The 23,387-nt window shown below is 43.7% G+C and overlaps 2 protein-coding genes across 19 annotated transcripts in view; one reads left to right on the forward strand and one right to left on the reverse strand.

Moving 5' to 3' along the window:
• LOC114855320 (olfactory receptor class A-like protein 1) overlaps window positions 1-23,387 on the reverse strand; it is a 99,576-nt gene that overhangs the window by 34,757 nt on the left and 41,432 nt on the right. Inside the window, exons 7-8 of one of the 16 annotated variants that reach the window (XR_008694742.1) lie at window positions 1,934-1,982; window positions 1,784-1,798 (exon numbers count right to left, since the gene is read on the reverse strand). The exons of the other annotated variants lie outside the window; for them this stretch is intronic. The gene's annotated coding sequence lies outside the window, so the exon portion shown is untranslated. Of the gene's footprint in view, window positions 1-1,783; window positions 1,799-1,933; window positions 1,983-23,387 lie in introns of those variants that run through there. 16 annotated transcript variants of the gene reach the window in all.
• Window positions 1-23,387, forward strand: part of LOC114855266 (plexin-A2-like) — a 56,486-nt gene that overhangs the window by 10,814 nt on the left and 22,285 nt on the right. For all 3 annotated transcript variants that reach the window (XM_029150285.3, XM_055508993.1, XM_029150282.2), the window contains exons 3-9: window positions 1,513-1,695; window positions 11,661-11,795; window positions 16,865-16,965; window positions 19,078-19,201; window positions 19,949-20,102; window positions 20,476-20,572; window positions 22,967-23,081. In XM_029150285.3, coding sequence (XP_029006118.1) covers window positions 1,513-1,695; window positions 11,661-11,795; window positions 16,865-16,965; window positions 19,078-19,201; window positions 19,949-20,102; window positions 20,476-20,572; window positions 22,967-23,081 — 909 coding nt within the window. The remainder of the gene's footprint in view (window positions 1-1,512; window positions 1,696-11,660; window positions 11,796-16,864; window positions 16,966-19,077; window positions 19,202-19,948; window positions 20,103-20,475; window positions 20,573-22,966; window positions 23,082-23,387) is intronic.

A 23,387-nucleotide genomic window follows, 5' to 3' on the forward strand; every position in this document is an offset into this window, starting at 1 on the left:
TCTTGAGATAAGGGCTTTCTTGTCAATGTCCATGTCTGCGCCTTTGTGAAAGCTATAATTCTGCATAATGAGTAGCATTCATGGCAACAAGCTGAAAGTGAACCATGAGAACAATGACAGTCCGCTCATCCTTCGCTCTCGATGGTTCTTCGCATGTACTTTTATTTGTGCTATAGTGTCACACAAATCAGATTGTATTCATAAAAGGCACCGGTGAAGAGAGAGCTCCACAATAAGCTCTCACATCAGAGCCTTTGCATCTTAAATGGCTTCATGGGTTTCATTTACATTACATTCGGTTTTTGGCTGCACTGTTAATTACTCAGCAAACATGTAGTGTTAGAGATGTTATTTAGACACGGCTGGTTTCAGTTGTGCTAGCCTTTCATCCAGCCGCTCCTGGTGAGCGTCAGCAGGCAGCTGCAGCCTTTGTTCTGCACATGCACTGCTGTAAACAGCCGACAGGACACCCTGTTATGCCTTTACCTGGCAGAGAAGGCGAATCAGGCTCCTCCAACCCCAAACCCTGAGGACGGAACCATCTAAGCAGGCTGCACGTCGCCCTTGTTCATCAGAGCAGTTCAGGCCGTTAACACGGCACCATTCCCTAATTAGCACTAGACATAAAGACCGTGTCCCCATCCAGGGCCTGCGTCGTTCAAAGGTTGCACTAGAAGCTGCAACTGGGCCGTCTCACTTTAAATGCAGCGGGGAAACGCAGGCTTCTTTCCCTGGGCAACAAAGCAGCAGACAGATGGATCCATTGCGGCCACTGTTATTTCAATTATCTTTGCGCATTGGTGCTTTCATAGATTGTGTAATTTGATGGATGCAGCTGCTAAATTCAGACACAGCTAAATGACAGCTAGGGCTGATGGGAATTACGTCATTTTGCAATCATTTGGTCGAAATGGAGAATGTAAATCTCTGATCCGACCAGTGGAACAAGACATTTTATTCTATGTTACACGTTTGGTCAGGTACGAGAATAGAAAAGAGGTGATGTGAGATATGAAGTTTGTTTATGCACTTCTCTTTGATGCCTAATCAAAATGTGCCACGTCTTGAGCTGTGTGTTCGTGTGATGTCAGATCAAGCGATGTGAAAAACCCAGAACAGGCACAACATGCGCAGCCCTTCTCCTGTTTGCCATCAGCAATTAGTCTGCTCCACAAATTTGCCCAATCTTAGGTTTGTTGATAAACCAAACCCTTTTGAAGTACTAATTTCTAGCCCTGAAAATCATGCACTTAATGCATGTTAGGCTTAGTAGAAGTCAGTTTGGGTTCTCTTCTTATATTTGCATGTGTCTACAGTGATCGCTTTGGCTCCCACTTTCGTGCTGCACTGTCTCTCTCATCACCACTTCCCTTCCTTTAGTTTACCCTCTATTCCATCCTTTATCTCTCTTCAACCCATTTTCTCGTCCACCCCCCCACCTACCAGCCTTCCTACACGCTTTCTTCCTCCTCACCCCCAACACCCATTTCATCCTTTGCTCCCTCTTTGCAGCCCGTGCCCATTGATGATCACTTCTGTGGCCTGGATATAAACCAGCCCCTGGGGGGTTCTCAGCTGGCGTCGGGTCGGACAGTTTTCATCGAGAGCAGGGACAGGCTGACCTCTGTGACCTCCTACATATACAATGGACACAGTGTGGTCTTCCTTGGCACCCGAAGTGGGCGACTGAAGAAGGTAGGAACAGAAGCACACTGACCACTAAATTCAGCAATACCTGGTCTGATTGACTGGACCTGAGTCCAGAGTCCGTGGATGACAAGTCACACCTACTTGTCTACTGCAACATAATGATACAGTATGTTGAGTTCAGTGTTAGTGACCCATTGGCTAAATCAAATGGAAAAAATTCACAATTTAGCTGATTGTTCACTGGAACGTTGAGCCTCTAAGATGGAGTGAAGGCTACATTTACCTACTGTACATTCAGTATGTCCAGCACTTTAGCTGTACTCGCATGACGTCTGAAAGACAGACAAGAAAAAAGAAGAAAACCTTCATGCACTCCAGAAAGTTTTTGCTCCATTTAAGCAGACTCATAGAGCAAATCACCTAAAACCTACAATCTTTACAGCGCTCCACATATTTTTCCAGACCCTCTATTTCTAATAAATGTCAACGTCCTTCAAACGGCGCGTCCACAGTTTGCACCTCACGATTTGCTTCAAAAGACAAGTTCAAGGCAAACGATGACATGGGTGTGAGAGCATCAGCGTTCTCTTCTTTAACAAAAACACCTTACACAACAACTGGACCTTCAGGTTTAACATTCACTTTCATGTAACACTTCATCAGATATACAAAGAGATACGCTGTAGCTGGTTTCACCACCATGACACTATTATGTAACAACCACCTATGATCCATTAAAACAAATTAACATAATAATCTGCTTAATTAATGATCTCATTTGCATAGCTGGTTATGTATAGTATATGACTGTGATTACGGCTGGGCATTATGCAGCTGAACAAAAGTGAAGTAATCATGGAGGACTCCAATTTGTGCATCAGTGGACTGGTGCTTTTAGACGAGGCTACTTGAGCCAGAACTGAAGCACATCCATGTTCCTTCATTTCCTTTGTGCCGCTTGAAAATAACAAGACAATTTCCAGCAGTAGTGCCTCTTGTTTAGCAGTGTCCTGGTGGGGATTGATTAAAATGGATGTGCTTAAATAACCAATTTACTCATTTTGAACATTATCTTCGTGCACTTGGCATAAAATGTTATGTGTATAAATATCAGTAAGCTTGTAAGTACCGCACTGAATGCTGTATCTGTATTGTGTAAAGTCCTCCAAGTCCCGAAGCTAAAGAGGCACAGAAAATACAATCATATCCAGGTACTAAACTGTTTCACTTGTATTCAAACCAAATGTCAGTTGTTCTATTTCTAATGTTTTGTTGGGCATTACACTATTTAGCTTACAGTTCTAACTTACAAAAACTAATTGAAACTAGTCTCTGATACGACTTCCTCTGTGTCACAGATGTTCATTGTTATCCAACACCTATTAAAAACACATGCATAAGCCACACTCTTTTTGTGACAATGGATATTACAGTATGTGACAAAGCTGGTGAAAAGTTCAACCTTGGTTTCCAGTCTGACAAGAGGAAGGAGAAGTCTGGAACAAACATGCAGTAAAGCGGAGTGGCCCTGGTCCACGTTGTTCAAGCTCAGTAAAAGATGAACTTTATTCATCCCACAATCATGAATACACTTTTTATTTACTTTGGGGTAACGTTTGCTAAGACCAGCACTCCCCAACAGTTTTTAAAGCCACTTAGAACTATATTTCTATTTGTACACACAGATGATAAAGACGTCTTCAATAGGCACAAACAGGGCTTTGAATGAATAAATTAGAACACTGACATGCTGGGGAATTTCAACATTAGAGAAACAGACCAACACATTGTTGGTTTTAGTCACGGTCCGGAGCAGCACGGTGGAGGGTTAACACCATTTCCCGCTGCCAAAAGGTCACGGACTCAAACCCGGTGACTGGCCGTGGCGTTTGTGTGGAGTTTGCATGTCGTCCCGGCACCTGTGTGCTTTCCTCTGGATGCCCATGTTTCCTCCAACAGTCGACAGACTTATAGTTGAGCTAAAAGGGAACTTGGCACAGCTGGACGGCCGTCTCTCCTTGCTACTGATCCCTTTTGCCCAGTCACAGCTGGGATCAGCCCATAACAGGATAAATAGTAAAGATGGATGGTTTTGGTAATTTGATTAAGTTTGCTCGAATCAAGATAAATGATAGAATATCACATCTAGCCAATAAAGTTCAAATTCGATTTTCTGTGTAAATGTACTTTTGCTTCTTCTGATTAAGAGCTGGCTAATAGGCTTTTTCTGCTGCTTAACCTGGGCTTCTGTCATTAGGTCAAATGCCATGTTTGTGTGACCCATAGGTCAGTAGCTACTGTAAACAGCTACACTGGAAAACAAAGCAAAGCTGTGACATCAGAAAGAAATAGAAAATTGCCAGAAATTTGGTCAGTTGTATTAAAATCCTGTTTAATTTCAAATACAAATCAAGAGGTTTAATGAACAAACAAAATGGCTAATCCTGCATAAGCATAGCTGTAACTAACAATCATTAATATGTATGTTATTTCTCATATAGTAGCACATAATTATGAGAAAGTCCACCCCAACATGCTTTTTTTTGCTCAACAATTCAAAACCAAAAAGCTGAAGAACAGTATGTTACAGTACGCGTTGTACTACAATCATTATTTGGTTAATACTGCACAAAACACCACATAATACGCTAAAATACAATAATCTCATTCTTAGAGGTTCATGAAGTTGATTTAAGTCTTTGTCCATCACATTTCTCTTGAATTACACACTGTAAAGATATATTATTATCAAGTTCCTATACGGCTCATTCTTTGATCTAAGTGAATTGACTTGGAAGCACCGCAGGCTCTGCTTAGTGCACAGTTGTACGGCATGAAGCCCACTGAAGAAATGTGTGAGAGGACTGTTGTGACATTAGCCTCGGGGTGTCGGTCTTATGGGGAGCAATCTGTCTGACACACACACACACACACACACACACACACACACACACACACACACACACACACACACACACACACACACACACACACACACACACACACACACACACACACACACACACACACACAAAGGTCCAGAGTGGCAGCACTGATAGCATCACTGCAACTCTTTCATTGGAGGAGCCATTGGGAAAAAAGACAATATACCATGACAGAGAGAGGGAATGAGAAAAAGGCAGCAGACGCACTGTGAGACAAAGGCCGAAGAATGAGGCTGAGGGAAAAACGAAACAGCACACACACACACACACACACACACACACACACAGATAGAAAGACACATCAAGGCAGAAAGAAAGAAAACTGGATAAATTTATCAGGAAAGAGCCAATCAATAAAAAAACACAGGAAAATGTATGTTTTGTACGTGTTGATGCACGACGTGGTCAGTGGTTTTGGTAGAAGCACTCATCATTACCATTAAGTGCTGACTGTGAAAGGCCAGAGTTCGTCACTACACTGATGGAAACGTGCAGCCAACATTGAGGAGGTGCTCCCAGGAGCCTCTGAGGAACACGGGGTCACCTCTCCAATCCTATTCCATCACCCTTAAATGGGCAGGCTGAGCGGAAATGGAGCATGACAATAAATGCCATCAGCAGATCATTCCGGCAGGAGGGCTACTGCAAAGGTCAGGCCGAGCACAGGAAGGGTGTAATCAGGGTGAAAGGCCAGAGGGATAACCAACAGTCTCAGCATCCAGGATCTGTGCGGCATATGGATGTGTCCATCAAAGATTAGGCTTCTGTTCCAGAAAAACAGGACACTGCTCTCATCAGGCGCCACAGCTTTGCTGTGTTCCTTAGCTGCTCTTAAATGTTACAGGATGCACTATGATTCAAGCAATGGGCTTTATTGAATTTTAGACAGATTTATTTCAGTCGTATGTCGCCTTCAGTCCACATTAATGTAAAGTAAACGCAACCATTATTAGCAGCATTTGAGTTTGGTGCCTACAACAAACAGTAAGAAGCAGGTAAGGTAAAAAACACCAAAGAACCTAAAACCTCAAACAAACATTCAAAGAGCTAACAAGGGTCATAAAAAGCATGAAGAGGATACACAACCAAACCTTTAACCTTCTATGAAACCAGGTGCTGTGCATCTTTACTCTTACAGGCAAACATGTTATTTTTCTCTCAGGAAAACTTACTTATCTGAGCTAGTTTTGCAAAAGAAACATGAGAGATGGAGGTTTCTTTCCTATCTCACACACACACACACACACACACACACACACACACACACACACACACACACACACACACACACACACACACACACACACACAGCGTGAAACAACACCACAATAATGAAGCATGGAAATGTCAACATGCTTGTTTGAATAAGTTAATTATTAATTAAACCCTTATGTTAGAGGAAAAAACTCAAACACAGTCATCGTATACCTAAAGGGAAGAAAGTCACTCATGATTTACAATGGGAGGGAGCAAACAGTGTTTTAGCAGCCAAATTGAAGTACTTCTGTAATTAAACGCATCTTCTCCCGTTTTAAAATTTCATACATTCCTCTTTTTCTGGAGGAAGAACAGATTTGTGTCTATGTTACTATACCTTAGCAAGTGCACGCTTGCACTGCAGGATGACATTATACCTTTGCTTACCCTGTGGCCGCCTCAAACGCATAACAGGTGTTGAGCGGAATTGATTTTCCCAGGAAATGTTTGTGCAGAGCACAGTAATGCTCAGAAGGACTACAATGGCATACTGAGTGGAAGTGGATGCTGCTCTGGCATAGTGAGTGCGAGGCGCCACCAAGATGTTCCTCTTGGTGTGCTTTGTGTGCACGAATGATGTCATGGCTCTCACAGAGGACCTGCACTTCACATTTTGGTGTAATTAAACCCTTTAACGTGTGACAGCAGACGTCACCTAAGGCAGAAAATGCTCTTGACGGCCTGAAAGGGTGAAATAGTGGTTTGGGAAACTGTTCCTTAACTGAAGCATTACAAATTTGATCCCTGCAGCTGCCTCAGTGCTGTTCTCCAGGAAGTCACTGATGCCTTTACAATTCACCACTTTAAGAGAACTTGTAAATATAATATGGAGGGTGCACACATTTTAATTTGAAGAGGATGCAATGTTGAACGAATTAAAAACAGACCAGGGCATTGTCTCAGTGGCTGCACATACTCAGAGGCAGCATTTGCTCGGAAATGATTGAAAATGCCAAGCTCACAGCAAATAAAGCTTTAGTCAAATGCTCTGATGTGCAAATAGTGGATTCATTATGGCTTACCGAGAGTTGACTGGGTGGGGAAAGTCTGCAGTGCGTGACTAAACGACATGGACTTCCCGAAGTCACGGTTTCTTAGGAGGCCAGGAAGGGGAGATTTGATGGTGGAGATCATTAGAATAGTGTCAGCGAAGGGAGGGACGCTGACAGAATAGGTGTGTCTGAAGCTAAATTGAAAGGATTTTCATAACTGCATGGAGGGAGCTGGACCTCAGGCTAAATGTCTTCAGAGCTAATCGCTTTTAGATTTCTGAGGCCAGCTGAATTGCTAAACGGTATTAGAGGAGGCATTTCTGTGGTAACACCTAAAGGTTACGCGTTACCAACTTTATGCTTTTCCTGAGTGCAGGTCTATTTCGCAAGCTCATCGTTTTCTCCAAGTCTTTTTTGTCCTGCCTTCTTTTCTTTCTTCGCTCAGTCACACAAATGGAAACACACAAGGGGCTTGTGACTGCATTGCGGTCAGGAAAATGAAGACCATACGGGTGCCATGAATTGTTCCACTGTCCCACTCCCACTGCTTTTGTTGGTGGGCCATGGGAACCTGACAAACAATGGGAATGGTTGGAGGGATGGGGGTCGTACGGAGGAGGACAGGAAACAGAAAGCAGGAAACCGTGTCCTCGAGGAGACAGAAAAGAGTGAACATGAGACTGAGAGGAGACTGTGGTCAAGTTGTAGAAATTGTGGGATGGAGAATTGGAAGGGGGCCATGCAGCTGAAGGGGAGACAACTGAGAATTTGGCTGCTGCAAGTGGAAGCTTTCAACAATAACCCTAAAAACACAAAGGCAGGCACACGCTCTCCATGACCTCTCCTCTGACCCAGTTGCTAATCGCATTCAGGTATGGGCACTCGCCAGCGTCTGAAGCGTCTAGTGGCTGCGATCAATATTCGTCTCTCGGTGACGCTAGTTAATGTGATGGCCGAATGATTAGCGGTGTCTCGTGACGCACGCCTCCACCTCGCAGCGACCCCTCCTCCCCTAAACGCTCTTTGTTTTCATTAGCGACGGGGCTTCTAGCCTCAGACGCGTCTCATTAGCATTCGCAGAGCCGTGATGGATATATGGGCTAATCAATGCCCGCTCACCTCGACTGTGATCCGCGATTGGACCATATGCACAGCCGCTCAACCATAAAGGTGGCCAGTTGTCTGGCCTTATGTTGCAGCGCGCCCTGTGTCACGGTACCGAGCCAAGCCCAGGAGCATCCGCTGTGAACTCCCTGCCAAACGCCGGCTTACTTACTGTACAGTCTGTGTACAGTACATCTACTTCAGGTCCAGTCTTTTTTCACTCTGTGCCCTCTTCCCACATAACGGAAAGTTGTGTGGTTTTCTGCCAAATTGTAACTTCTTTACTCTTAGTGGAAAAAAGTCATGTACTGAAGGAACAGAAAGGTTGAAATGAACCATCAGACTGGATAGAGTTGCACCGGCCGGTCTGCAGGGACAGGAACCTGTCAGAGTGACAGATTGGGAATGATTGGCTGAACAAAGGGTTCCTTCCCTCCTGGGCCATCATCCTTATGGCCTCCAGTTCATCTGGGTGACTCCAAAGGGCAAAGACCAGCTGGACATGTATGGACCCACATTAACGGCTGATGGTTGTTAACATATTAACAGGAATTATTTGCATTACAGGGTTTACAGCTCTACAGCATTTCAAGGACTTTCACACGCATGCCTCGTAACAGCATAAATACCATCATCACCTGACATTAATCTCAGAATCAAGCCCATATGTGCAACTCACAGGAGAGTCGTTTGTATGAGTGTATTGCTCATGCACAGCCTGAGAGTTTCAGAGCGGAGCCAACCGAGTTCAAGCCCAGTGACATCTTAGAAGTCTGGGTATTTTTTTGTTATTTTCTTTGGCTCTCACGGGATGAGAGTGCAGCCGAGCATTTAAGATGCAAACCCAATCATGGCTGTTTTGCTTAAGAGCACATGGGCTCAGGTTGCATACGGTATCTGTTTGTGGAAGCCATGTTAAGCTGGGTTGTTTATATCCAGCGTAGACTCGGTGGAGGGAATTTCAGCAGCAGGGAGGATATTGCTGTTATTGGCTTAAATATTATTCATGGGTTAAATATATATCCTCTTTAACTGTAAGACACTGGGAGAGAATGAAATGAGAAGCGCACTAAGGTCATCTGAACAAGAGGAGCACAAAGAGGAGTCTAATTGAAATTTAAAAGATTTCTGGAACATATGCATGATAAATATTGAGCTTAATCCTGGTCAGACGGTTGATATTTAAACACAACAGCCAATCAGAACTCTCTCTTCATTACTCCTTCAAGAACTATGCCATGCTAAATTCCAGTGCATTGCCCCAGCAACAGTACTGCAGCACTTCCTTGGGCCAAAGCTAACAGGACCACCAGATGTGCATTATTTTACAGTTTACGGTACATGTACTATACAATAGAATGTCATAATGCATCTGAACACAATGTAAGTACAGTGTGTGCACAGATAAGATGCAGCAGAAATTGAGGTAACAAAAGTGGGAGCTCAGGCTGCAGACCTACCGCCTACACGAACACAGAACACACTGCACTGATGTTTGCACAGGTCTCTGCCTTCGCTGGACCCCAGACGTTTGTCTCCTTGGTTAGTTTGCTGTGTAGGGTAACTATACTAGAAGGCATGCGGAGCACGAAACCTAAACGTGTTGCACTTGTGCTAAAACTGCACACAATGTTGCACATTGGGTGTGTGTTTCTCATGCGACACAATCAGTTAAAATGCATTGATCCAACAAGTGATCATGAACTCAATACATTTACACAATGCCTGTATCCAGTGATTGATGGTGTGTGTGTGTATAAGATGTGTCAGTGTGTGCGTGTTTGTCTAATTTTGTGTCATTCCCTACAAGCAGTCTCATTATAAAACCAATTAAAGTCCTCTTACTCTCATTAAGGAGCTGCGAGGCTTAAGGAGAGATTGAGGACCTGTTTGTATTCCCAGATGGATCCTGCCTGGTCAGTCCTGTTTTAAATGATAAAACCACTTTTAAATCTGCTGAAATCCAACACCACAAACTGGCCACGATGGGTCAGTGTTGGCTGACATCATCCCCGTTCCCCTGACCCCTGGTCAACCTCACACGCTCAGCACTGGTCGTCCTCTAGTTGCTTGTTTTGGGGTTTGGAAGACATGGTTTCACCACAGAAATGCTTACATCTTCTGATCCGTGCTATTTATGAAATGAAGTGTGGGAAAACACAATATGAACCACTTCCATTACAGCGTGGGACTCTGAGGGAGAGGAGGAATAGGATATGGAGGAAGAGTAGGGGCAAGAGAAAGAAAACAGACAATGGGCCAGAGAGAGAACGCGCAGCACTGACAAATATCTGCCTACGAAGAAAAGGTTTCAGTGACATGAGAATGAGAGGAAAACTGGAGGCTCTGTAGGTTGCTCTGAAATCAACCGGGAATCATGCATCACTATTAAGCTGGTTACTTTGGTGTTTTCAAATGTGGAAGATGATGCCCCACCTTCCCTCAGTATTCACTCTCCCACCCACACACGGCAGCACACGCATTTGCACATATTTTCCCTCTTCCCTTTCCATTCTTGGCTGGCAGAGCTGACGGCTGGAGAGGCACAGCTGCCTGAAAGACGGAGGCGTGATTGATTGATGAAGTTTCGGTGCCCAAGGGACCCAATCATGTAATCAGTTTGTATTGATTGACTGTCCCCATTGAGAAAGGCTGCAGAGGCTCAGCCACTGTGTGTGAGCTGGGCCTGGCAAGCATAGAACAATTCAACATCTTCTGCACTCAGATTTGATTTGAACGGCAAGGTTGCCTAAGCCCCTGCATCTAAGTGCATCATGATGCATGTCGGGAAGACTGGCATAGTCACACTGCAGCCATTTCACAACACGTCCACACTTCTCTGCTCCAAATCCTAATTATCTTAAATTTAGTTAAATTATAACGAGTGAGAAATTAATTCAACTTTACTGTAATTGCATCACATGGTTAATGATCCAATCTCCCAGGAATTTTAAATTGGGCCTCAGCCTGGGTTTGCAAGGCAAATGATGGTTTTTGCTCCAGTTTTAATGCTTTATTTAGACTTTGCTTTCTTATTTAACATTCTTGACTTATACGTGTCAAGTTGCCATTACTGTATGATTTAATTCACCTGCACCAATGAGCCTTAATGTCAAAAATAAAATTTATAGATTGTCCTGGATAAATAGCAATGTTTAAACAACGTGAACAGAGCAGCAGTTTTGTACAAACTAATGGGCTTTTGTGACTAGTCACTACCTCACTCACATGTATCTTCCTAAGCATTTCCACGTCTTCTCACAGCTTCCTATTGAGAACGCCAGCATTGGCAAGCCACTTATTATAAAGACAGACCTGCTCATTTGCTTGCTTCGCTGAAACAGCACATCTTGTTTGTAGACGGAGGTGGGAAAAAGGAATCGAAAACCCTTCACGGTGGACATCTGTTATCCATGCTTGCACTTAATGAGCCCCAAAAGATTGGTGCCTGAAGTCAGATTAGATGGCTGAACCGCATTTCTAAACTCAGATGCATCATTTGAATGAGTGGAGCTTTATTTTCTTCACTCTCTTCTTGCTCACACACAACAAACACATTTTTCCAGTTTTTGTGTTAGTCAGTACAAGATCGATACCGATGCACAAAATGATATATGGCAGAGGACAGATGTCGTTCAGCAAACACATAGTAACTGCTCAGTCACTGTGTCTCACTGTCTCATCGCCTCTGTGTTCATGTGTGTCTCTGCAGATCAGAGTGGACGGCCCTTTGGAGGGAGGGGTGTTGTACGAGACAGTGACTGTGATGAAGGACAGCAGCCCCATCCTCCGGGACATGGCCTTCTCCCTGGACAGAAACTCTCTCTATGTCATGTCTGACAGACAGGTGAGGAAACACCTTCATTCTGCTGCTGCTGTCAGGAGAAACTCTGAGCAGCAGGGTGATGTAGTGAATGGTCGGCCCGTACTTCAGCCTGCGACGCCTGTGGCGTCAGGCTCCTTTGACGGCCGCCATTTGCCATGCTGACATGTCCTTGATTGAAATATGGTATGGGAAACATGAAATTGGAGGCAACTCTTGGAGAGTTGGCACTAAAACACGAACATTATTTCAAAAGGATTATTTTCTATCTAACTTATTAGGATATGTAAAAATGCATTTTTGGCCCCGAGTGTTTGTGTTCGCATTATTCTGTTCAACTCAAAGTGTCGAACAAATTTATTTTAAAATTATTTATTTTAAAGTAAAATAATGCTAAATGAAATGTTTATCTTGAATCCTCACAAAAATACAAAATAGTTCAAAAGGCAATATGGCAAATCTGCAACACTGACAAACTGTATATCTACAGTAGAGGCGGTTAAATATGCAGACTCTGTGTAAGTGGAGGGGCCGGTGCTCTAATTAGTTATCCATGCGAATCGACTTACAGAGCATGCATCTTTTGTACACTACACATATCCCATGGAAAAGCCATTAGCAGCTTTTTCTGTGGGCTGCATGGCCCTCGTCTGCTCCTCGCTTGGCCCGGCATCACACAGCCAAGCAGTTGTTGTTGTTGTTGGACGATATTCTCTGCACTCATTGGAGATAAGAGTGAACAGTGGTAATCACTTTCAACTCCCATCAAGTGATTATTTTGGCGCGGCTACATGGCACTGTGAAATGGGATTAGGTTCCAGTACGTCCAAAAACACAAGAAAAAAAAAGAAGCCCTATCACGGCTCCCGCTTGTCTTCTGACTACTGGAATCCACTGAGCCAGAGTCACGGGACACCGAGGCAAAGGGCACCGCCACGACTGCAGCTGTGTCACAGCGCCACCAAACTCCAGGAGCTTTAAAGCGTCGGACAGAAACAAAGTTTAGGGGAACAAGGGAAGTCATGTGAGGAAGTGCAAGAGAGCGGAGATGGCATTGTGTTAGTCTTCTAAAACAATTCAAGGCAGCGCTGCCTTCTGTGTAATAGACTGGAAGAGACAGGGCATCACTTATTGATGAGTTCTGGTCGTTCGATGAGAGACACATGCTTCCTTCAAGGAGATAGCCGGCTACTCTTTTCACTCCGCCTCCACTGACACATAACAGCCAACGAAGGCTGCACCCACTTCAGCCGGGCGTTTTCTCTCAATATTAGAACAGCCTTGTAGTCCTCAAGTGCCTGCAGCTGAGTAAAGCCTTCCTCTCCCTGTCTCCCCTCCCTTTGCTCAGTTTTCCCCTGGGATTTAAGGGATAGGAATCCCCCAGGGAGAGGGCTTTACTCCCAGATTTCCAGTAGATCCCAGAGATGAGCGATTTTCTGATTGCTGGGAGTCAAACAATGCGGGAATGATGTGGAATGAGGAGCAGAGCACGGGTAGATTTGGCTGAGATCTGCCGACCCTTGCGGAATAACAATGAGCTCCTCTGTCTCCTGCCGAGTGAAACATGCAGGGCTAGCATGATGATGAAGAGCGAAGAGAGAGGAGAGGGAATCAGGAGGGATGTGAGGGAATATTATGTTTATGTATGTGTTTATGTATATGTTTTAGTGTGTCTTTGTTTGCACCAAAATATTACTAAGGAAGCGTTGAAGATAAAAAATCCTCACAGCAGTTAATCTGTTTTCTAACTGTGCGTCTTACACTTGATGATTTCTCAGAACGCAAGCGCTAAGCATCTGAAGCAGAGTAGCCTGCGCTGAATGTCACTTGTCTGTCTGCGAAATGATGGCTAAGACTTTAAACCTGAGAGGAGGGAGGAAGCTGCTGCAGGGTTTTCCACTCAGAGAAATGTAAAACCTTTGCTTGAGTTCTCAGCCACCCGCCAGCATGTGTTTACCTTCCCTGCTCTGCAGTTGGATAATGTACAGCATCTGAAACAGCATAGCTCTGTCACTTAGGCTTACGCTACGTACACAACTGGGCTTCTGGTTTGTTTGTTTTTAAGTACGGTTTGACAAGATTGCATCACACTCCAAATTAGAACAACACAGAACAATTAAGCTGAGTAATAAAAACAATTCTTTGTACCATTTCCAGATAAGGATTCAAGCAAATTGCCAAATCACAGATTCTAGTTTTTAGAGAAAATTACGGCCTTCCTGAAAATGTGATTTGTATTTTTTTGAAATAAATAAATGATGATTAGCAGAGCTACAGTACTTCAAATATTTCCCTATTCTCACTGGCAACCCCAGAAATACCTTGTGAGGGACACACAGTGCTGGTTTGTAATCACTGCTGTGCAGCCTGTGTGCTTATCGGGCTATGAGAGGGTGAAAATGGAAATCTAGGACCACAGAAATGAGCAAATATTTCATTTCATATTTCCTTTAATTCACTAAAAGTGGAAATTCTCACTGTATTCTCAAGGAGGTAGCTGTATTGAATTAGAGTCTGTGGAGCCTGCAGTAATGAAACTGAAAATGAATGAGTCTTATGTATCCCAGTTCACAACATTTAATTAAAATATTTGAAGTTGCATTGTATTTTTTATATCCTCATCATGAAGGCAGTGCAACGACCTAGAATCTCTACTGGTCTTGTTTCAGTAAAACTAGATGAGCGCAGAAGTGATAATGAACTGACAAGACAATAATGCAGTGGATTAGTGTATTGGACAGCGCAGACGTTTACTCTGTGATGGACACAATGCGAGAGAACAATCTAAAAATTTACCTCTCGTGAGTGCAGCGGTTCTTTGCTGTTTATTTGCCTGAAAGGTTCAGGTTCCTGCTGAGGAAATTATCTCACATGTGACAAGACAAACAAAAGCATGATGAGAAATAATAGATGTGGAGTTGGGTCATGAATGACTCAAGAGGCATCTCCAGTGTGCGACGGATGAACCCAGGACAAAGGTAGAATTGACTGGTCCACGCTGTCCGTCGGGTTTCACTGCCAGTCACAGCCTCCACAGGTTCTCAGCGTTTTCAGCTGTTTGTGCGTCCACACTGTTGAGCCATAAGGCGCCTCTCTGGCTGTCAGTGAGTCTAAATGCAGAGCAGCGTCTCTCTGTGCACAGTGACATTTAACGGGCAGTAGCCTTAAGCTTGTGGGAAATGGTGCATTAAAGCATCTGAGCAGAAAAAGCTCTACAAACAACAATGCTGCGCGATATCTCCGGACTTTCATTTTCTGGACAGCGAGATCTGCAGGAGCTACGCAAGCGGCTGACGCGCCGCGGCTGCGATTTGTGTGTCTTTATCACAAAACAGTGCTGGTGCCTATCACAGCGTAGACTATATCAATTAAAGCTACCAAACGCTGCTGTAACGCTGCTGTTCCAGTCAGGTGTGTCACTCTGTCTCTCAGCAAACAGCCTGAGTCTGGTCGGCTCCTGCCCAGTTAGGAGGAACCACAGCACAGGTCCCACTGAAGAAAATACTGCGTGAGCCTCACATTTGAGTCTCTGCCAGACGGCACAAAGCAGAGGATCCACGGCGCTCTCCTTGTAAAGGTCACACTGCCCAACAGCCACAGAGCGACTCACTTAGTTTAGACGCCTTCCAAACCACAACAATTCATGGATTATTCCTTCTGTGGCAGATATGGACTTAGAGCCCGCGGCCCCTCCCACGCTGCCAAACCACTTTGCTAATGGAATGCGCCAAATGAGTTCTGAACTTGGAAAAAAGAAAGTTATTTCGTAGGGAGCCGCAGATAATCCATTTTGCCAACACAGAAGTGAGAGAGCGCCCACTTATGCTATCGAGACACCGGAGACACTCTAATCCATAATCCACTCTTCATTTGTGATTGCTTACATCAGGAAATTGCTTGCATCATATGTCCAGACCTGGAATAATAACTTAAGCATAAAACAGCCCAGCTCAGGCTGCACATCCAGCCTGCTTTTATATGCAGGGGCCGTCGCGGCGAAGCCGAGCTGGAGCTTACGCTTTCACAGACAGTTCTAAGTGCAAGTGGAGGCAGCGGCCTGACGTCTAAAACCTTTGTCCACATATGGTGAGGTCAGAAAATGATACGCGACTGCGGCTTCTCAAATTATTACGCTCACATTTTACAGTGTTTTTGCTGTTTGGTTAAAGTCCCGTGAGCAGAATGAAAGAAATAACTGCATGTTGCAGATTTGTGGCAGCAGCAGGAAGCAGAAAAGGTCTCGTTTCCCGCGGGACGTTCTCCAGCGTGAACTCTGACGAGGCTCCCATTTACTGCTAAACAGACGATGAAATGATGAAATGGGCTCTGGTGTCTCCTCATCACAACGCCTCATTATTTCATCAGGATGTTTTGGTTCCACGCCTTCATTGACCTTGTTTCTACTCTACGACAGCAATGTTTTAAACTTTTGCCACACAGATTTGGAAAATAGAGTCAGACGAATGATGCAAAAAACCGTGTGCAGGTCAGTGAAGCAGAAGGAGAATGTTTTTATGAACTCCTCATTTTATATTTGTCTCCTGAAGTTACTTACATATAATAACATGTATTTCCTATTTAGGTTTTACAGCTACATGAGGAATGAGGAGGTTGGGTTCTCATGACTTTCAACTAACACACCCTTCATCTGTTTAATGTCACAAACTGCAGGAAAGGATTTTAGTGTATTAAAGGTTCCTTGCTGAAAAAACTAACACTGAAGCGTAAACATACGCGTAGTGTACTAATAAAAGGAGCTTTGAACTTTAATACTAAATACTAGAAATGCAGGGACACACCTCTATAACCCCAATACATTAACTTAAAATTAATACAGGAATTCACACCCATTTTCTTTAACTATCTTTAATTATAGCTTAAAAATGTGTTACATGAATTAAACATGAGCCAAAATTGGGCTTTACTCCTCCTGAGCGTGAAGATGACTTGGAATTATCAAAAATGTACTTTTTGTCAAAATGATATGCAAATATACGAGAAAGTGCCGTTTTAATTTGCCTGTAGTTTATTCCCTCGTCTGCATGTGCATATCTTTATGTGATGCATTTTAAAGCGCACCTTCTCTGCTTTAGGTGGCACAGGTCCCTGTGGAGGCCTGTGAGCAGTACGGCACATGTGCGGAGTGTCTGAGCTCCGGTGACCCCCACTGTGGCTGGTGCGTCCTCTATAATATGTAAGTCGGCGTACTTTATCTCCTCCCGTACACACATCACATCCCAGGGATTAAAACACAACATTACTGTTTACCAAACAGCTCACGGGAAGCTAAAAATAAACTAAACCACATGGCCATATGATCTGTGCAGTTTAATATCTAAGATTTATTCCACTCCCTGGAGTTCACCATTATAACAGCTGGTGGCAGAAAAGAGAAAATCAGTAAGTGGTTGTTGAACACTGTGATCCTTCTCCAATTGCACTATTTAGGACAACACACACTGCAGGCCCACCAGATTTCACTGTCAGTCAGACAAGAGGACAGCCTGGTGCTAATGGAGGAGGGAGGGATTAGCCTCGCAGTGGCAGCACTTTCACAACTGGACCCCTCCGTACCCAGGGTACATTATGGACCTGGTGGAGCAAGCTTATCTCTCCCATCTTAATTATCTGACCCCCAGGTTAACTTGCATAATACCTCGATATGGAGCAAAGGGGATTCAGGAGATTAAAACCCTGTGTTTCTGAACCAGCCGCCGTGCCTAAAAATATGACCTCAGCCAGGGATTTATTTTTGTCTCATCATATGACGTCTGCATGTCCGCGAGCGATGTCTTGATGATGACATTTTTTTAAACAGCAGCTCTCTCTGTTATCAAATTGTGAGCGCAGTGACAAGAAAAAGCGTTTAGTCCTAATCTAAATTACCTCATTAAACTGTTGTTTTTCCTTTTTTCCTTGAGTGCTGACTTTGTCTGCAAGTCCCATTATGCTATTTATTTAATTTAATGCCTCACACTTATCAGTGAATAGATAGGCTGCTGCTCCCTCAAGTAACTCAAAGTGAATCATGATCCCTCACACTGCGGAATAAGGCTACTTTATTTTTCTGTCTATTAAATCCAGATTGGGGTCTTTTTCTAGCTTCTGAATGGCTCTGGCAGAGTAGACGGCTTTCAGGATCTCGCTTTCCCACCCCTGGCTCGCTGTACCAAAGCACCTATCTGACAAAGTGTCGGTGGAAGAGGGGTGAGGGGGGGGGGGCTGTAGCTGGAAATGTGAAAAGCCCGAAGGAAAAAGGAACAAATGGCCCCATCAGACAAAACACGCTGAATAAAAGAGGCAAATAAAAGGCAATGAAAGACAGGCTGAGATAAAAGGCATCCTTTTTTGGAGACACTTCAGCTGATGAGCGGTCAGAAGGTGACCGTCTCTACTCCTGTAGAACCTGAAGGACGCCTGCCTGCAACATCTGCCTCTGCGTTTCCACTCCCACTTCATATTGTGTTGTAATTACAGCCGAGGCGCCAGTGCTCTTTGAGCTTTTCGTGAGGTGCCACCCCCCCGTAATATCTGAGTGTATTAAGCACCGTCTCCCTCGCTGTGCACATTAGACATTTAAAAGGAGGAGATAATGGTGTACAGCCAGAACGCCAGATGAATTTGCTATTAAGCTTTAACTGAGCTGAGCGACTCTTGCTCTTTATAATGCAGTGTTTATACTGAAGAACAGACTGTCTCTTACAGCTTATAGACCAAACTTCTGTTTTGCCTCTTTAAAAGAAAGCAAACACATCTTTTCTACAACTTCGTAGGCAAATAGCTGGAACTTTTAACATCCCTGTGGAACTTCTGTTTCATTTGACTTCTGCTTTGAATCTCCCTTTAACATTATTTTTACTTATACTTTGCTGCTGACCCTTTCACTTCTTAGGTTTAATTGCTTATTGGATGTAGGACTTCAAAATTTCAAACAGAACATTTAATATGTACTAATGTACAGAACCCTACAGCTGCGCCAGCAGCGTCAGGAACACAGAATATCTATTGATTTGCTGGTGTCAGCATGCTTTAATTTTCACAGTGCCCGTGCAGACATCCCGCTGTTGGACAGGTGTCATATTTACCATGTTCATTATCTTCTGAATACTAACAAATGCTGTCAAAACACAAGCTGAGCTACATTTGTCTGTTCTGCAGTGGTTTGAACAACAAAACCACAAATGCCAGTGGATCACCACACTCACCAGGAACAGGAACACAAATGTCCAAAATGTTATGACAACATCATTGTAATGATTGTTCATGTCACGCTATACATTTGTAAAGAGTCCTTGTTGCTTCACAGGTGCTCAAGGAGAGACCGGTGTCACAGGGCGGAGGAGATGTTCCGATTCGCCACTGACATTGACCAGTGTGTGAAGGTTATCGCTCACCCTGACAGCATTGCTGTATCAGCACACAGCGTCCCTGTGAGTCTGCGTATCGCTCCACCAATCACTGCACTTTCACTCCACTGACGACGCCCATGTTTATGAGCAATCGCTGCGCGTAGCCTTGTACGGCCACATGTACAGTAAGCGTGAGCCTGGGAGAGAAGGTTAGCAGTGTGAGGGGTGAGGAGATTCTCCCTGCATGCCATCAGCTGTATCTATGTTACTTGAAACGCATGCAGTGTGGGATGGGATAGAAATGCAAAGAGGTGGGAGTTGTTTTTGTAGCAATGAGCTCCTCTGTCTGCATCTCTGATGCATCTGCCAAAAGGTTGATTACGTTTCCTAAAAGCTTAAATCATGTTTTTGTAGAGCAGCCAAGAACACAGAGCAGTAAAGTACAGTAGGAGCTGAGGAACATTATCTAAAGGAAACACTTCAACGTTTAGAAAAAAATCCCTTTATCTTTTAACATGTTAAATGTGAAGCTGGAGCCAGGAGATGGTTAGCTTAGCACCATGTAGACTGGAGGGAAACAGGGGAACGCAACCCAGTCCAAATGTAACAAATGATGCCTACCAGCATCACTGAACATGCAGATAGCAGCTTTTGCTATTCAGCCAAACCAACTACTTCCCTGTTCCTCCAAGCATTTGAGCGGAGCTGATCAAATCAACTATTGGCTGTAGCTTTGCATTTAATGGAAACATACCGTGTGACTATCAAGCTAATCATCTTACTCTAATACGCTAATGAAGCGTCTCCTCTCCCTCGGTGCGGTTTTAGCTTCTGCTGGAGGTGAATAACGTTCCAGACCTCTCTGCTGGAATCACCTGCTCGTTTGGCCAGCAGGCCCAGATGGAGGGTCACGTTAAAGGGAACAGGGTCATGTGCCTCTCCCCAGCCGGGAAGGAGGTCCCTCAAATACCAGAGGGACAAGGTGAGATCAGAAATCAGGTCTTTAGAAATAAAGCGCCATTTAGTGGTTTCTCAATATCATATAAAAAAAATGTTTTTTTTCAGTTGACCACACTGCATTTGTTGTTTATCCAAAGAGTTTGATAAACACCAAACAGCTGCAGAAATTCAGCTGAGCGTATACAGTAATCCTTCATTTGAAGTTTCTGACTGAAGGCTTTCTTAAGACAACAGCCGTGCGCCCTTGCTGAGACGCAGGCACCAGGTGGCTCTTTACAGGAGTCTGATAAAAGTATTCATGTTTTTTCCCGTTTTGACCTCCTCCTCCTGCGTTTTGTTTTTGTTCTTTCCAATCACTCTCTCTCTTTCATGGGCTTTTCGTGCTCTTCCGTCAGACTGGGCGGGCGTAGAGCTTCGTCTCAACTCAAAGGAGACCGGTCAAATGGTCGCCAGCACGGAGGTGAAGTTCTACAACTGCAGCACACATCGAACGTGAGTGCACCTTCTGCTGCCGTCGGCCTCGGCCGCCCACCCTGAACGGTGGAGAACAGCTTAATTTAGGGCAATGATGTACTGATGCTCACAGGCCCACTTAAGATCCGGCTGTCAGATAACCTGTGAGTTCAATTTATCTGTCAGGGTTCATTTAAATCAACACAATGCATTAGCCAAAGCCTGCTTGTTTCAGGCTTGAACCAGCGGTTTGTGGACTTTAGACACAGCTAACACATTTAGGCAGTCAGTCATTATATACTACATGTTTGGGCTTTTTATTCTATGCACATAGAGCGTTTTCCTATATTTTGCTACAGGCCTGGAGTCTCCTAGGACCTTTAAATAGATAAGCGTTACTCTAACTCACACACGCCTTTTTGAAGTTGACTTTCCCCAAAATGCCTTGGCAGAAGATTGTGTTTGTTGTCAGACAGTGTATAAAACAGTTTAGATTTCAAGCCTTGCTCTGGTGCCTAGGGCAGATAAAATAATGTAAATTAAAGAGGACTTCATTTGAATGCTCATCAGTTTTACTGTGCTAATGGACAGTTCCTAACTGTTCAGAAAGGCTCTTCTGACTTTCAGCCATTATGCTAATGCCAACATTATTTACTATAACAGTAGATTATGACATGAGTATTTCAATCTGAATAACAATTACTCTGCTACAAGGTGGATCCTGTCAGGAAGAACGCCAATTGGCTGCATTTGTTGGTATCAAGTCAGTCTGTGAATCAGCAGCTTTGAGTATTCACAGAATCAAACCGTTAACAAAATTTTTTAAAAAGGCTTAAAAAAATCTAAATTACATGATATATTTTTACTTTACTGCATTATCATGGAAACTACTACTTGCACGGCTAAGATTAAATGAAATGTTCCCTTTCATTTTCAGGTGTTTTCGCCATGTAGCTGGCAACCTTTAATGTTTTACATTTTACTACCCTTTAATTGTGCCCTGAATCACACTGAACTCTTAATGCACAAAAGCCAGATTCAGGGATACATACAGTAATAGTTTCACTCAAAGAGGGAACATTTGATTGACGGCGTATTCATAGCCAAGCGCAGGAAATTGGCCTACAGTGGATACACATGCCATCCATTCACAATGCTCCCTGACTGTGACATGACTGACCCTATACAACCAAATTAAGCCATTACAGAGAAATACTTGGAAGCTCATCACATCTGCCCCACACCAATATGGCCTCGATTAGCAGCAGGATGACCCTGTGAACTCCTGTGATTAATATTTCAGACCAAACACACTCCTAACCCAGCTCCTCCACCTCGCCCACCACCTCCATCACCTCAGCATCGCATCACCCTCCATAATTAATTATCCAGTGTTTGCAGCACCCTGCTAGTCCAGCTCTATTAATACCCAGCTCCCTGAATTTCTTCTTTACACAGATAGATAGGCTCACACTTTCATGTCCACACTCGGGAGCTAATTAATACCATTTATGTTTATGCTCTACATTTATTGGCATTTGTATCTCGCATACTGTCTGAGCATTTGACTGGTTGCATAGTTTCATCTCATTGCATGTTCACATTCAGAGGAACTTTGATCGTGCATGACTTTATTTGCAGCGCTATGATAAAAGTGCGCTGCCCCTCCAGGAAAATAGGACATGTTCACTTTTGAAATCACCAATTGCTCCGTTTGGTTTACCAACAGCTGTGTGCCGACAATCTCCATTCTCTCATCTCTTTGCCTCTCAGTTCTTGCCCCAGAGTTATATGCAAAGCCTGTTTGCTGACCAAAATATGATTAAATGCAGTGTAACGTGCTTGTTTTAGCTTGTCTTTAATCCGCAGCTGACCGCTGGCTGCAGCTGGCTGAATCGCAGCCAAAGATGCTGCACAATGCTTCCCGTCAAATAGTCAGTTATGACATTCAGATTTTTTTTAATGTAATCCGGAGGTAGAGAGGCAACTTTAAATGTTGAAACCTTAAATACATTAAGGTATTAAAAACATCTGTTAAATACCAATATTTCGGTTTTAAATGTAGACTGTACAGTGCTTTGTGTCAGCAACACTTATTTACAATTACTGTCCTGTCCTGTTAAGAGCTCATGTTCAAGGTCATTCTCTGTCATCTACTACACAAACACATTGAGGTGGCCGGTGCAGAAACATGTCAGTCTGATCTTTCCATGAAACAGGCTGACATGATAAATTCAGCAAATAGCCGTAATCCTTTATCAGTCTCCCCTTTCCAATCCGCTTCACTCAGGAGAGGAAGATGATGGGTTGGAAGTGAAGAGGGATTAATCTTTTAACAAATTACATGGCGTAAATGCAGTACAACTGAGGGTAAAACAGGTTGTACTAGCACCAGTATACGGTGTGTAGTAATGTGTTACTGTCGTCCTGCAGGTGTCTTTCCTGTGTGAACAGCACTTTTCTCTGCCACTGGTGTAAATACCGCAACCTGTGCACCCATGACCCGAGCAGCTGTTCTTTCCTGGAGGGCAGAGTCAACGCCTCAGAGGTACATTAACATAGGGACAGTTTCATTAGCTGATGAAGGTGCAGCTTTCAGGACCATTATTTATTCCCGTCTGTGACACCTTTACATCAAACCGAATACATGATTTAAACATAAACACTCTCAGTAATCAAACCTTTTAAGGATTATCAGTCATGCTAGAATGCAGCATTTATAGCAGTGTCACTATATTATGGTATAATATATACAAAAATGTGAAACTGGAAATGTAAAAAGTCACAAAGGCAAAGCACAGTTAATGTTTTGTTACATGAGAAAATCCTGTTGTCATGTGAAAAAAACCCCACA

The sequence above is a fragment of the Betta splendens genome, chromosome 5, assembly GCF_900634795.4.
Source record: "Betta splendens chromosome 5, fBetSpl5.4, whole genome shotgun sequence".
NCBI classification, from domain to species: Eukaryota; Metazoa; Chordata; class Actinopteri; order Anabantiformes; family Osphronemidae; genus Betta; species Betta splendens.